General features: G+C 39.9%; 1 protein-coding gene across 1 annotated transcript in view; it reads left to right on the top strand.

The window, feature by feature from the left end:
* Window positions 1-16,932, top strand: part of CSMD1 (CUB and Sushi multiple domains 1) — a 1,429,265-nt gene that overhangs the window by 927,124 nt on the left and 485,209 nt on the right. The window contains exon 9 of the mRNA XM_029226263.1: window positions 16,105-16,229. Coding sequence (XP_029082096.1) covers window positions 16,105-16,229 — 125 coding nt within the window. The remainder of the gene's footprint in view (window positions 1-16,104; window positions 16,230-16,932) is intronic.

The raw sequence follows: 16,932 nt of genomic DNA, 5'->3' as shown, positions 1-16,932 counted from the left end.
TAGACACTATTTTTTTGTTGAATTGCATTAAATCGAAGCTAACAAGCCTATTCCTAGGGATGTACCATCATAGCCTCATTAGTACTCCGCTAAACCAATTAAGCTTTAACACCCTTGGTCAGAGAATAGATCAGTGACATTTTCTTAAAACATGACCTGTGCTCAAAATGGAATTTGGGAGTTGAAAGAGTGATAGTTATGACTTCATAACTAAATATTTAACTTATATTATTGACATTTGTATATCATCATTCAAGTTAATAACTTTTGTTGCTATGTCTTAGCCCCCCTTTTTTCCCCAAGGCATCTTACATAATACACTTTATGAAGTTAAGAGGTGCCAGGTGGAAGGAGAAACTGAGGTACATAATGGAAAACTACACAATCAGTGAGAAACAGAAAAAAATCTATAACCCAAGTCTCTTGATAAACTGATGCTCATTTCTGCCAATTCCCACCTTCAACTGTATTCTTTTTCTTGTGACACAATGATGATTTTATGTACATCTATTAAAATATTGCTGTGGTGCGTTTTATTACTTCTCTGTTGTAGTTCAGTCTCAGTGACAACAGAGCTACCTGCCTCTTCTTACGTGAAAATACTTAAGAACTGTACTTAGAGATTGTGTATAAACCAGGAAATAAGTATGATGTTATTTTCCTTAAGAATTGATTTTAAGTTCTTTCATTGAATTATTTTTTAAATGATGGAGGAATGAGGGAAACACGGGTAAATTGTAAGCTACTGAAGGCTTTATTGTTGCTACGTTCAGGGTGTCAGTGAGAGAACATAGTCTTCTCCGTGGATGGGGAGAATGGTGGAGAGGTATCTGGGTGGGGAGGGGGCTCTCCTTCCCTCCATCATGTACATACACCTGCTTTCTTGGCTTGTTGGAATGTTTTTCTTGCTTTCTATTTTTTTCCTCTTGCTATAATGGAAAAATTGAATTATACTTTAAAGTTGGAGCAGATGTATCAATTGAAATTCTGATATTATATTTAATATCAGTTCTCCCCTTTAGCTCTTTATTTCTATGATTCTATTTATTTATGTTTTCCATGATGTGTTGATACTGTCCATCCTCACAATATATAATAATAGCATAAGACATATTTTACTAAATGCTGATCGTGGATGACCCAGATCTTATAATGATCCAGCCTTCCCTTCCTTCCAGTCTTGGCGCCAGTGCCTCTTCCTGAACATAGTCTCTGAAACACGCTTTTCATTCACACCCCTCACTCCCTCTATGCTTTCCTTGCTTTACTTTTGCTTCCCAGCACTGAGCAGGACTCAAGATAATCTACCTGCCTGTGTTTACAATGTTAACTCACTACACATAACACAGGTTTATGCTCTTTCTCCCACAGGCATGTAAGCTCTGTAAGGAGTGGACTTGGTTCTGTTCATTGTTTCATTCCCAGTGCCCAGCGTAGTTCTCAGCTCATAGCGAGTGTTCAGTAAATATGTCTTAAGTCATTTCCTTCTATTTTATATAAGAAATGCATGTATATTTACATATTGTAAGGCAATGGTAAGTGTTGTTTTGATATGCAAAATTTTGATTTACAGGTAAATTTTCAGGAATATAATTATTACAGAGAAATAAGCTACTACTTTTTTCTTCTATATTCTGTATTAGGCACTGAATCCCTACTATTTGCTAGATAGTTTGTGTACATCATTGCTAATCATAATAACAGGAGGAAAATATAGATTTCATTATTACTGTTATTAAGAGATTATTGTATTATTTAGCCTGATTTTTTCCCCATCAAATAAAGAAATAATCAGTTTACTAATAAAAGGAACCAAGTTTTGGGGTCTAGCATATGGCATGGTGATGATACTAACAATGTTTTATTGTATACTTGACAGTTGTGAGAGGGTAGATCTTAAAACTTCTCACCGCATACAAAAAATGGTAACTATGTAAGGTGATGGATACATTAGCTAACATTATTATACATAACATTATTATAGTGATTATTTCACAATATATACATGTATCAAATCATCATACTATATACCTTAAACTTACACAATGTTATAAGTCAATTATATCTCAATTATATCTCAACAGAGCTAGAAAAAAATAAATGAAACAAGTTAAATGAAATAATAAATAAATAAACAAGTTAAAAATGTTTTAAAGTTCGAATTAAGTCCATATTTTGTTAATAAGCAAACTTTGGGAACTATAATGGGAGCAACAGGAAATTTTAAAAACACTCAAGCTAGTTTCCTGTTGGAAAAGATTCACCTCCTATGACATAATCCCTTTGCACTCAGTGTTGCCAGGGGAACAGTCAAAGAACTAACTGTCTTTTATTTTTTGGAACCCAAGCATTAGCTTATTTCTGGTTGCAGGGTTGGGTCTGTAAATGATTTCTTTACTCACGTGCACAAGTGGAAAAAACAAGGTGAGGGCGACAGAACATCCCTGCTAGGGTCTCCATATCAATAAAACAGGTTGGTGAGTGTAGACCTTTCCTAACACCCTGCATTTGGATTTTCAGCACCAAAGTCCCCTGACAGGCTCCAAAGTGTTTTTAGAATTTGAAAAATATTTAAGGAACATAATGCTTTTCTGTGCCTTTTACTGAATGCAAGCACTTCACTTTCACTATTACTAGGAAACTGAAGTAGTCTAGAAAAGATATTTGCCAGTGACTACTGCTCTTTCAAGGAGCATTGACTGTATTTTTAAGAACTACTTAATGAAATACCACAACCAGTATTTTTCTGTTCACACTATTTGAAACCTTTACGTCCCTTTGAAAAAGGGCACACTGGGAATATTTCAGATCTCATTTATGTGGCTAAAGCTGTTTCTGATAAAGAATCCACCGAGTACAATTCATGGAATATTCTTCCTCTCTCTCCCAGTCTTTAAAGTATCTGTAATAGTAAATTAATTTTTGTCAAAATATAATATCTGTTCTCTCTGGGAGAATTGTTCATTGATATTGAAGCATACATCAGTTTCTTAATTTCAAAATGCAATAGTTCATTTTTTTCAATAACCCATATTATCATGACCATCAGAAATGGGATTTTAGGGATCCTTTAAATATTAACACTCTTTAAAATGACCTTCTTTAACACAGTTTGTTTCTCTGTTTCTTGGCTTCCTCATCTGTAAAAGAATGGGCAGAAATAGATGATGATGATTTCTGTGGTCCATCAGAGCTATAAAGCTCTGTGTCTCTTGGTCATGTTTTTGCCGTAGTCTAATAAGATTTTACACAACTTCTATGAGGCTCCCTTTCAGTTCTGATGCACTTGACCCTTGCTGAGAATTGCTGGTTTAGAGACTTTCTATGTTTCCATATTTATATTCTATGGTAGCTAGTTAGTTAGTAGAGAGGGTAATTTGTTAGGTAGTTTTTGGATTTGACTAAGGTCAGTATATTGATAAAACCAGTCTGCGCCCTTTACCTGTCAGTTGCATTCTTTTTGCACCACCTTCCTAAATTCCATCTGGAGTGGAATCTTCCTATTTGTAAAAGTGGGGGGGAGAAAGTCAGGTGGCACGCATGTGGGAAGATGAGGAAATGAGGATTTGTCAGTTCTTAGCTTACTGATGCCATCTACAGTTTTTTTATGTGTGTTTTTAAATTAATTCCTCAGCTCTCTTTACAGAGCAGACTTCTGTTAAGAGTTCAGTAAGAACTAGAACCAACACTGCCCTTTGTGGGAAGCAGAGAGGGTGCCCTCAGGGTGGAGCTCCCGCGGCTTTGCTGTGGAGGGATCCTAGGGACCAAGACTTTGCTTTGCAGCTTCTTGCTCTGATGAAGTGGACTCCCTCTGGGAGGGCAAGGCATCACCATCGGGTCCCATTGCATAGTCTGGTGTAGGGACAGTTCATCAGATCTTGCTCAGAGCAGACTTGGATAACAGACAAGAGAAAAGGAGCAGGAGATTCTTGGGCCAGTGGGAAGGACCACCTTGTAGAGAGCAGCAGGGCACATGCTGGGAAGGCTGGTTCCAGGGCATTGATGGAGCACGGCAGTAAGTGAGGGCAGCCACACAGCTGTGCTTCTCTGCTTGTAGTCTTTGTTCCCAAAGGAAGAGGGGAAGAGAAAACGCAGATCACTACCTGGGGCCATGGGTAGGGAGATTGAGGAACCCATCCTTGTATTTACTAATTCATTGGTTTCCTTAACCAAAATGAGCCGAGCCCTTAGAACTGTGACGTGCTCCTGAGATAAAAGGAGAAACAAAGAAGGATCAGGAAAGGGATTCCTCTGTTGTAGACAGAATAGCAGGGAAAGGCTCTGGGGAGATAACTTCAGAGCTGAGCTCAAAAGATGAGAAGGACTGCCCCCATCCCACCATGCAAAATAGTGGGGTGGGGGCAGTCCAGGCAGACGGAAGCACATGCAGAGACCCTGAGGTGGAAGAACCCTTCCTGCCTCTCTTCCGTAGAGGTGAAAATAAACATTAAGGGCTGAGTCTAAACGAAAGGAAGTTAAAGCAAACGCACCAACCAGCAAACCCATAGCTGCACAGAGAAAATGGTATGAGAGGAAGCGAGGCACATCCATCTGTGCAGGTGGTGTTTACGGTTTGATTCTATACACCTACACGGCTTGGTGTGATTTTAGCATCACCTGCCCCGAGACACCTTTTCTGCTTTTCCCAGGATCCCTGATCTGCCCTTTTCTCAGATTGGCTTGGTCCTACTTACAGTGCTAAATGTGTTGGGTAATATGAGACGTCATTTCTGGGAATGACCCAGTATTAATGTGAGACGGAGGAGAAGAAATTGTAATAAGAAGACATTTCCTTGTTGGGTTGAAGTGGGGCAGATGATAGAGAGAGGAGGTATGCTGAGAAACAGAGGAGGTGTATTTAGGACTTTGAGGAGCATGAGAGGAGAAGAGGAGAAATCAGGAAGAACACAGGCTCCTGTTCTAGCTGAGCTGTGTTTTACTGACAGCGATTTAAACATCTGGCCTACCAGGTGCAGATACTTTCTCTAGGTCTTGGGGCTTGGCTGGAGGCTGATCATCGACTCAGGTTCCCCACTTTATTTGGAATTCCCTAGAAATCAGCCCAAGGTAAGAAGTGTTAGGGGCAGTTCAATCCCAGGGAAGCAGGAGGGAGGGAAATGGCAGTAAGCCCAGAAGGTAGGGATGGCGAATAGGAGGGAAGCCGTGCACACTTAGTAACCAGCCTGCTGGCTCAGTCTCACAGGTGCCTTAACAGCCTGGGGGCACTGCTGGGGCCTCGCTGTTCACTGCAACCCCTCCAGCGCTGTTTCCCACTGGGCAGGAATGTCCCCAAAGCGTCTCCATATTTCAGGACCATAGTCACCACGTTTCCAGGCAGCTGCTATGGAACCCAGAGCACTGACATGCTCGGCCCAGCCAGCACCTGGGCGAGGGGGCTCCTTTCTGTCAGGAGCCCCCAGACCCATCTCTGTGGTCAACAGCAGCACCTGGGATGTGGCTGCATGGCCACAGGGGCAGAACAAGGCCCAGATGGGGAGACGGGGAGGGTGCGTGCAAGCCTGGAACACCCCATGTGTCCAGCACCTGCTACACACGCACCAGCCCTGGCTCGGGTTGCCTTGTCTGTCCTGGATCTTTCCATTGTCAGTCCATCAGTTTGTTGTAACAAGGAGGGCAGGATGATTCAGAATATTGGAAGGCTTTGCACAGAGTAGATACAAGCCTAGAGGAAAATCGTTGCTGTGCAGCCTCTCTGTATTTGCAGTTGTTTTCTGCTCAATCACAAGTATAGGTGATAAGTTTCAGAGTAAGAAAAAAAGACAGTTTGAATCCATGTATTGCATGATCTGGAGCAGTTGACCCTCTGAGTCTTGTTTTTCTCAAAGTGGGGTTGAGGCACCTCCAGTGATGACTCATCCCGGGGCTCTGGATGAATGCCTGTCACGAGCACGTGGTTAATGCTACTGTTTCCCTCCCTGCCTGGCTAGCTCCTGCCACTCCCGCCACTCCCCGGGCCTGTTCACCTTAGAAAACAAACAGTCGTTGCTGGTGTGTCCTGCCCTCCAGCCCTGCTCGCCCTCCTGGCGGAGGCTGGAGCTGTCCACAGGCTGCAGGCGCTCTCCCCTCCCTCCATCCGAGAACCTCCCAGGCTCTCTCACTGGAGCTGCAGAGGAAAGAGAACAGCCCATAAAACAGCTCAAGGCCCAGAGTCTGCGGGGTCCTCTTTGGCTTCCAAATGTCAAGTGAAAGAAAGGTGTAGAGGCCACTGTTCCCAGGGCATCAGGAGATTGTCAGGCAGGGGCTGAGGGGCCACAGAGAGATGAACTGAGATGGGAGAAGGGAGTGCTGGATCAGCTTCTCCTAGAGCCTTGATGCGGGTCCAGGCTTACTTGAATCCCCTCTCCCTGCCCACCTGTTCCTTCCAGAAATAGTGCAGTAGTGGCTTCTGCCTCTGTATGAATGGGTGAGTGTGAATCTGAGGATTTAGTATTTCTACTTGGTCAGACAGAAACACCCCTCTTGTTTTGCTAAATAGTGGATCCCCATGAACTTATGGTATACTCAGAAGATGCAAATTAAATTTCCTCGTGGGAAAATTCACACATTCTTCTAAATGCTGCACATCTGAGTGCTCTCAGAGTCTGAAGATTGCTGGTCATTTGAAGCCCCATTCACGGCGTTAATGTTGCTTGTATTCTGATCGCGGTTAGGGGTCTTTGTTGTGCTATTATTAAAGTACAATATCTAAAAATCCTACGAAATATTAGATTATTTCCTTAGGCTAAAGAGATCCATCTAATGCATTCTTAGTGGTACTAAATTGCCTTCAGGCTTGAGGAGATGAGTCTAAAAATTGTCACTATAAAAAGAAAAAATGACCCAGAAACGACACATTATGTGTGAAAATCAAAAGGGGGGTAATAGGCATTGTGATATTCACAGCAACTGCACATGCATCTCTCTGGTGATGCCATTGTCTGGAAGGCTGTGCAAACTGTACAATCTGACGATGTCTTAGGAGTGAGGGGCCAGTTTACTCGGACCGTCTTTGTAGCCTGAAATCAATCGAATGTATTAGGACCAGTCTTGCCATTAGTGGAGAACATACGGTTCAGTATCAAAGTTCCCTTCCCGAGTGGAGTACGACTCATTTCTCAGAGAATCAGTGAGGTTATCTAAAACAGCTTCTTTTGAAATAGAGGCATGTAATAACAGACACGCACTTGCAAGGTGGCTGCAGAGATGGGTTTCACATGCTGCTGTTGGGATTTACTCCCTGCAGCCTTGCACTGTGGTGGCCGGTTGCACATTTAGGAGATGATCTGAATTCATGCCTTTGTCTCCTGTTTGTCCTGTGCAGTCATTCTACAAACATCTATCTCAGGGATATCATAAGCGCAATAAACTCTGCTGGAGGCTGTGAGAGATTTCAAGGTGAGTGAAACATGGTGCTTTCCCTCAGGGAGCCTTGCTCCTGGGAACTGCCTCTCTGTGTGGCCTTTTCCAAGCCTCATACCCTTCCTACTTCTGGGCTTTAGGTTAATATTTCTCAAAAGAAACATTGTTTGGAGTAGTAAAAGAGCTAAGCTGTACCTCAAAGAGAGGGAAAGGAGAAGGGGTGAATCAGGAGAGGACCCCAAATCCCCAAGTCTAAAGGGGAAAAACTCTGGAGCAGGAAGGAATGGGCCCCTCTTTGGAACAGCAATTGGAAAATACTGTTCTGGACAAACCAGGCTACTTGCAGTTCCCTGAACAGATCACCAACTTTGACACCAACGGGGCTTTCTATGGTGGGTTTCAGTCTAGAACACAGATACTTATTTTGACAAAAGTAAGTAAGTTATATGGATCTTTTAAGACCCAACCCAAATTTCAGTTTCTGGCATTATCATTGTTTTACCTTTTCACTGAGGGCAGAATCATTTTTCCCATAGTAATTTATATTTCTTTACCTCATTGCCCAGTGGTTGTTGGATGAAGTATTTCCTGCCCCCAGTAGTTCATCAGTACATCCTTATGACTAGCAGGGCACCTCGTGCTTAAAAGCCTGACCATAACCAGTTGTGAACCAATGCAGGTGAGCTGTAATAAAGGCCGGTAAAGAGGATGGAGAGTAGATGGATTTCTCTGCTACCGTTATTTCTCAGGCCCATTTTACTGACAGATTGACACATGTAGCCTCAGGAAAGTGACTTGTCTTTCCCCACTTGTTCAGCATGTATTTTCGAGTGCCTGTGATATGCCAGGCACTGTTTAAGGCAGTGGGGATATTTTATTTGTAGGAGGAGGACTTGAGTCTAAATGTACTAAAGATGTTGAAGAACATTGGAAGTGTTCCTGACAGTTTTCTTCTCATTTCTTTTCTTGTATCAAGTGTCATTTCTTTTCTTCCAAAGTTACAAAAATACCTTCGAATTCTTCCTACTACAGTTTTCTGGAAGCTTTAACATCTACTTCCGGAAGCTACCTGTATAACTGATTTTATTTATGGGAAGTAAATATTTTTTAATGAGAAAGAAGTAAGAAGGAGGAAGAGGAAGAGAGAGACAGATGAGAGAGGGAGGGAGAAGGAGGAGGAGGGAGGGGCAGAGATGGGGAGGGTGGGGGGGCTTGTATATGCTAAGAAGAGTGATTATTGTTTGCAGAGTCAGCTTCAGTGCTTGTGAGCGGTTTAATTACAGGCCCATGAATTCAGAGGTGCAAAACATAATCTTCTTTGTACTGGGGCTGTAATTAATGTCTTTTTCAATATCCCCATTTAGTCTGAGTCAGAAAATTGTATTTATTCACTCTTAAAAGTTTTTGAAATCCGTGATTTCTTAGTCTATCAGGTTTAGTCAGCTGTTCACTTCCCGTCCCCCTCTGCTGATGATGTCATGCCAGGGCTTACGGAAAGGCCCTCATTTCAATGGTGGGGAGTGGGCGTGGCTTCCCCGCCTTATCCCTGCCCCTTGGATCCCTGTCCTGATCGTCCCCGGCCCCTGGCTGGGCGCACGTCCTCTTCCTGGAGAGGAGATGTTTCTGAGTCTGGGGCTTCCTTTCCACCAGCCACAGCCAACATTCAAGAGGCATGAGCACCCTGGGGACGACCTGCTGTGTCACTCGAGGGCCCAGGGGCTCCACCTCCTGGTCTTAGGCTCCCATGCTGCCTTTTCTTCTTTAGAGAGGCTGTGCCGTAAGACACAGACTTGTCCATAGGGTCACAGCTGGGAAAGGGGAACGGGTCTGTGTTAGCCCTGGGGGCCCACACACTGCCCTGGGCGGGGCCCTATCTTGTTCCACTGCCTCACCCAACTTGCTTCCTGGTCCAGGGTGCAGCAGATACCAGGGCACTGCATTCCACAGCCCTGACACCACCTGTCACATCTCTGCCTGCTCTTGCTCTCCATGTTCTCCTCCCCTGCCTCAGCTTGGCCTTGTGTTTTGCTTTACTTTTATGTTTCATAGTGAGGAATGAGGAATGGGGAACAATGTATTATCACTGCTCCTTTAAACATATTTCACACACCTGGAGGACACTTCTGGATTTAGACACCTATAATTTTACTTCGTGCTATGCCAGTATCAGCATCCTCAGGGTGTAAGTAAAATACAGGAGAAAAATCACAGGTATGAATCCTTGTGCCTGTCCACACACACACGCGCGCACACACACACACACACACACACACACACCCTTTACCACTTCACATATTATCCTGCCACATGGCTCCAGTTCTTCTCAAAAAATAGTTAAGCAAGAGGGAGGAGATATGGGGATATATGTATATGTATAGCTGATTTGCTTTGTTATAAAGCAGAAACTAACACACCACTGTAAAGCAATTATACTCCAATAAAGATGTTAAAAAAAAAAAAAATCTGGTGAGGAAGCCTAGGTGACCTTTGTGTCTTGGGTTTCCAGGGATTCTAAATTCTCTTGATGACCCACACAAAATCTTTGAAAATTTATTAAAATTTCAGTTGTTGCCTTTTTATACATAAAAAAAATAGTTAAGCAAGATATCTATACCTTTGGTACAGTGTAGTTCCAGATATAATTTCCCCATGTCATTTGTGTTCATTTTACAAAGAGAAATACAGCAAATCCTGACTTCAACTTAGTTCTAAAGAAAGTTTTTTGCTCTAATTTTTGTGCTTTCTGTTGCTTAAATGTGAAAACAGTATAATATAATGTGTTTCTCCTTTTTGCTGCAGATGCAAAATGTGTAAATGCCTACCCCTGATGCTTAAAAATAGTATCTAGTTTTTTGTATTTATGAATCTTTAAGTATGTTGTTTGAGCTGGATTTTTTTTTAACCAAGAGACAGATATCTATCTATGTATCTATATCAATCTATCAGTCTATTTATCCATTTAGAAAATTCTAAATGGGGGGAAACCAGTTGCTTCAATAGATTCAATCAACACCAGCCAGCATGGATTGAGGTAACAGGTGGGATCTGCCCATCTAGCCACTCAGGTAGGTCAGAGTCATCTCTGAATTAATGGATAGTTACACATCACAGCTAAATCATTCCACATCCTATTTTGGATTCTAGTTTAATCTTTAAGTAACTTTGTGTGTGGGGTTTTTTAGAAATAATTATACTACCAATCTTAAATAAATGCACAAATAGCCATTCTCTAGGAAACCCATATTTAGAAATAGTTCATTCACCTAGAAAGTCTCTTCAAACTATAGGTAAAGTCAAGTAGATGGTGACAAATGGAATGTCTTCATAATTCAAACTTTGAATGACGAGCCTTTCGGAAGTGTTAAGCACTGAAGAAGTGAAAAGTGTGTTTTTTTCTATTCTGTTCTATTATATTTAAAACACCAAATTATTCTGCTTCAACTTAAAATTTGCCATTTGGATATTTATTATTAATACACAATTTATCTTGATATTATACAAAATCAGTTTTCTGTTATTTTTGACAATTTCCAGCTACTAACAATTGTCAAAATTGTATGACAAAATAATTCTTAGGTGTTCTAAATTTAATTGCCAATGGGAAGATACTAATTTCTTTTTTCCTGTTATTTTCTTCTGAGTGCTTTCCAGAAAACCAAATTAATCTTCCTAATGTTATACATGTGCCTTCAAACATAGTAATCATAAAATCAAATCATAAATAAAAGCTTAGTTTATTATATATTTGAAGCTGACAGTGTGCATGGATTTTAAATTGAACTGATTCAAGTGCTAGATAAAACCAAAGCAAAAGTTTGAAATAATAAATTAGAAGTTGGATCATCATCAGTTTCAAGCTCAACCCTGTTCATCTCAATGCAGAGACTACTCCTCATCTTCACTCTTGGGAATGAGTTTACCCATCAGTGGCTCTGTTTTCCAAACTGCTGTCAAGCTAAGAGGTTGCTCTTGTTAATAATTTTAATGCTTTGAAAGTAGAGAAGCCTCACTATTTTATCAATTGTTATTTCCAGTCATTTGTCAAAAGGTTTCAGGACACAAATTAAGGAATGAGTTCCATATCAGACTCTGTCCATACTGAGGACAGACTCTGTCCATACTGAGGATTTCCCCAGAACCAGATGGAGATTTCTGGACTAGATCTTCTGTGATACACTACAGTGATTATGGAACATTAGGAAGAGTCTTCTACCTTCTGCAGTAGAAGAGGCTTCTGTAGTTTTTGTCTGCTGGAAATCTGAGGAGAGTGTGAACTCTGTTAGGTGTGAGAGAGTTCTGTCTCAATGAGTGAGAGCAAATGGGGCAATCTAATAGTAGGATTTTAAAATATTTAAAAATTTAACTTTTAATAAAATCAGAAGTACTACGATTATTGCAGTACAGAAACAAAAGTGTACTTGTGATTCTGTTACCATTCTAAAAATAGTTTTATGCCTAATTTTCCTGATATACAGATTCAGATACTTATATAGATAACTGTTATCTGGGGTAACAATTTTGTATCAAGCTTTTTTCTTCTCTATATCGCTATATATTTTGCTCATTTTTGTAGAAATGTATTCATTCAAATATATATGAGATAATATAGTCATTCATATTTCTCATGGTTTCCAAAAAACAACACTGCCCATATTTTCTCCAATTTTGGATGATAAATCTATAATATATTGCCAGAAATGAGATAGAGTAGTCAAAGTTAACACAGTTCACTAAGAATACCTAAAGGAAGTTGATCGGATGTATGAAAAGCATGTATGAAAAAGATAGACATTTTGTTGGAATGGAGTACACTCCATCAAAACTATGAATGATAGGCTTTGGTAACTGAAGTAAGTGGTTGCCAAAGGGAAGCAATAATCTCATTTTCCTTCCTTTATGTTTGACCATGCCTAGAAATTATGTGAGATACTAGCACCTTAGTTTGAGAGGATCATAAAAAATGCTGAAGCACTCTTAAATCCCGACTCTCCCTAACCCGTTATTAATCGCATCATTTGGTGTATTTTGTTCACAGTACTTAACAACACTTTCATTTTCTTCTTATTTGATTTGTTTGTGTTTTTGTCCTCCCTTAACTAGAATGTTATCTCCATGAGATTGGGACTTCGTCGGTCTTATGAATTTCTGATATTTAGTACCTGGAGTAGAGTGTGGTACACAGTGGATATTCAATAAAAATATATTGAAAGAATGATGAAAAGTATGAAAAATGAAATTTAGGTAAACAAAGAGAACTGAAGATTGGGGCCTGGAATAGAGAACACGGAGATATAATAGTTGTTTTCAAACCAAATATTCAGATTTACTTCATTTATTCAACGTGATTCCAGAAATTTAAACAAAGACCAAAGGCCAATGAAATTATGATGTATATGTCTAAAAAGTATAGCTGTTTTAAATAACTGCTATGACTAACAATGAAAATTAGAATTATGTTTACATTTTGGTTTTTCCACTTTTCCCTTTCAAAAATAATACATATTATGTCTTTATAACACAGTGTTTCTCAAAATTACTTCCATAGAATTTTTTAACTTTCTATTTTATATTGGAGTATAGCCAATTAACGATGTTGTGATAGTTTCAGGTGCACGGCAAAGTGACTCAGCCATACATATACACGTATCCATTCTCCCCCAAAGTCCCCTCCCATCCAGGCTGCCACATAACATTGAGCAGAGTTCCCTGTGCTATATATAGCGTAGGTCCTTGTTTGGTTATCCATGTTAAATACAGCAGTGTGTACATGTCAGTCCCCACCTCCCTAACCATCCCTTCCCCCACCCTTCCCCAATGGTAACTGTAAGTTCAGTCTCGAAGTCCATGAGTCTGTTTCTGTTTTGTAAATAAGTTCATTTGTATCATTTCTTTTTAGATCTGCATATAAGCTATATCATATGATATTTCTCTTTCTCTGTCTGACTGACTTCACTCAGTATGACAATCCATGTTGCTGCAAATGGCATTATTTCTTTCTTTTTAATGGCTGAGTAATACTCCATTTTATGTATGTACCACATCTTCTTTATCCGTTCCTCTGTCAATGGACATCTAGGTTGCTTCCATGTCTTGGCTATTGTAAACAGTGCTGCAGTGGACATTGGAGTGCATGTATCTTTTCGGACCATGTTTTTCTCCAGATATATGCCCAGGAGTCATATAGTAGCTCTATTTTTAGTTTTTAAGAAACCTCCGTACTGTTCTCCATAGTGGCTGTACCAATTTACATTCCTACCAACAGTGTAGGAGGGTTCCCTTCTCTCTACACCCTCTCCAGCATTTATTGTTGTGGATTTTTTGATGATACCCATTTTGACTGGTGTGAGGTGATACCTCACTGTAGTTTTGATTTGGATTTCTCTAGTAATTAGTGATGTTGAACATCTTTTCATGTGCCTTTTGGTCATCTGTATGTCTTCTTTGGAGAAATGTCTATTTAGAGCTTCTGCCCATTTTTTGATTGGGTTGTTTGTTTTGATGACATTAAGCCGCATGAGCTGTTTGTAAATTTTGGAGGCTAATCCCTTGTTGGTCACATCATTTGCAAATATTTTCAACACTCATTTATGATAAAAACTCTCCAGAAAGTGGGCATAAAGGGAACATACCTCAACATAATAAAGGACATATACCACAAACCTACAGCTAACATCATACTAAACAGTGAAAAGCTGAAAGCATTTCCTGTAAGATCAGGAACAAGACAAGGATGTCCACTCTCGCCACTTCTTTCAACATAGTTTTGGAAGTCCTAGCTATGGCAATCAGAGAAGAAAAAGAAATAAAAGGAATCCAAATTCGAAAAGAAGTTAAACTGTCACTGTTTGCAGATGACATGATACTATACATAGAAAATCCTAAAGACACCACCAGAAAACTACTAGAGCTCATCAGTGAATTTGGTAAAGTTGCAGGTTACTTTCATAGAATTCTAGTTGCCCTGGATACTTAGTGCAAAAGGGCTTCCTGACCAGATAAATTTGGAAAATTCTACATACTTTACATTCTCTTAAGTAGGTGAAACACATTTTGCATATTAAATTTTAGTAAACTGAAAGTCCCCTTTAGAAAAGAAAGATGCTTAATTTTGTTTAATCCAGAATTTTTCAAATTGATTCCATGATTTTTATAGACATCTGTGATGATCCTCCGAGAGTGTTATACAGAAGAGTGGGAAATGCTGCTGTAATGTTACTGGAATAATGTTCACTGTGATACTGCAGGTTAGACTTTTTCAATAAGCAGGAAAGGAAAGCATTTGTTTATTTTTTTCCTTATCTTTTATCTATTAATAACTTTACACATAACATGGGCAACTATGCATATTTTCTCTCAAAGACTCTCTTTCATTCCCATTTTTGTCAACATCAACGTCAGGATTTGTCAAATGGAAGACACAGGTAGAATTTCCTCTTGTAACAATAGGCTTGTCAGATAATAAAATAATGCTGCACTCAACTCAGTGCCAGACAACAGGCTTAGAAGGAAGCGATTGGGTGTGCTCAGACCTGATGTATGCCTCTCACATCTTCTCATGCACCTGTTGGTTTGTGATTCTGCAATCACGTTTCGTTACTGCTTACAACCTTAGGGCTTCATGTTTTCAGAGGCAGCTCTGGAGCCAAAGCAGTTTTTCATCTAACTCTAGGCTGGATGGATTGCTTTTTTCTAAATCAAATTATTCTTTTCCTATAAGATGTATTTCTGAAATATAGTAGCACTGGCCTCTGTCTGAATATAATTAATATAATTAATGTTTGCAATGATAAATTCTTTACTGAGACATTTTTTTCCTTGTTTTTCATTGCAAGCAAGTTTGATGATGATGATAACACTTAACGTGAGATTTATCTCTTTAAAATTTTTTTTTTTTTTTTGCGGTACGCGGGCCTCTCACTGTTGTGGCCTCTCCCGTTGCGGAGCACAGGCTCCAGACGCGCAGGCTCAGCGGCCATGGCTCACAGGCCCAGCCGCTCTGTGGCATGTGGGATCTTCCCGGACCGGGGCACAAACCCGTGTCCCCTGCATCGGCAGGAGGACTCTCAACCGCTGCGCCACCAGGGAAGCCCTCTTTAAATTTTTTAAGTGTACATTACTGTTGACTATAGGTACAATGATGTATAGCAGATCTCTAGAAATTATTTATATTACTTAACTTAAACTTTATACCTTTGAATTAATAATTTCCCATTTCCCCCCTTCCTCCCTTACCCCCTTCCCCCCAGCCCCTGGCAACCACCATTCCAGTCTTTGATTTTATAAATTTGACTGTTTTTGATACCTCATATAAGTGGAATCATACAGCACTTGTCTTTCTGTGTACTGAGACATTTTCTTAACCCAGACTTTTTCAGTCTTTTTTTTGGTAAGATATTTATCCATGTGGAATGACATCCAACTTTGTTTTGTTTCCAGGGCTCGCTTCTTTCACATGCATTTTCTTACTTAATCCACAACACATGGTCCTGCCACCTTTGTCATTGTCTTAATTTTAGAGAGGATACCTTAAGGATCATATATTTATTTAGCAGAAGTTGGCAGAACGGAAATTTGAATCCAGGTCTTGTGCTGCCTTAGAGGGTTGTATCTGTGAATAATTACTAATGGATCACTTAATGTTTAATATCGTTTTGACGGCATAACACAGTAGCAGCACTGTGATGATTTTTTTTAAGAAGTCTTCCATGAATAATTCGGGTTGTTTTTGGTTTTGTAATTGCTCAGGGTTGGTGCAAATGTACAGTTCTCCTGTGAGGACAATTACGTGCTCCAGGGATCCAAGAGCATAACGTGTCAGAGAGTCACGGAGACTCTGGCTGCGTGGAGTGACCACCGGCCCATTTGCCGAGGTAAGGCCTGTATGATTGCGTCTGCCCAGGTTCTCTCTTTCCTCAGATTTGGCATGCTTTTCTGAACGATTTAAGTGCAAAGCACTGTGTATAGGCAGAGCAAAACGTGGTGATGATTTATGCTTTCATAGTGATGTAGGTAAACAAGAAATATTTTTTGAAATTTTTTAGCAGGCAAACATTTCCAGAGATATTTGTGGTTTTTAAATTTCAGGAACTACATGAGCAAATCTAATCATTCAAACACACACACATACTCGATATAACTTGGTATCTGTCTATCTGTATACACAGTTTGCATATGTATGAAAATATGTTACATAACCAGATGCTTTGGAAAACTTTATGCATGTCCCTGCATATCTAAAAATTCTCACTTTGCAATAGTAGTGAAGTTGAGTTCTTGGGTTTTGATAGTATCAGTGATAAAGGGAGTTTGTTAACATGATCTGAAGCCATCGTTTTATTATTAAATCATATTAAACTAATCTTGGACATAGAAGATCAAAATATTGCATTATCACCATCTTCTTCAGTGAGGCCAAAGTATGTATTTGTTGCTTCTGTGAAGTACATGAAGAATTCTACCAGAAGTATAGAAGCCATAGTGATCCCAGCAGAAAACTGTTTTGGCTATTTTACTAAGGAAGAATCAATAAAATTAAAAGAAAAACTAGGTATTTTGTTTTGTTTGCATTTTGGC

Source organism: Monodon monoceros, unplaced genomic scaffold (assembly GCF_005190385.1).
Source record: "Monodon monoceros isolate NGI ecotype Baffin Bay Population unplaced genomic scaffold, NGI_Narwhal_1 Super_Scaffold_17, whole genome shotgun sequence".
NCBI lineage: Eukaryota > Metazoa > Chordata > Mammalia > Artiodactyla > Monodontidae > Monodon > Monodon monoceros.
The sequence above is the reverse complement of the archived record's forward strand: the minus strand, read 5'-3'. Positions and strand labels throughout refer to the sequence as shown.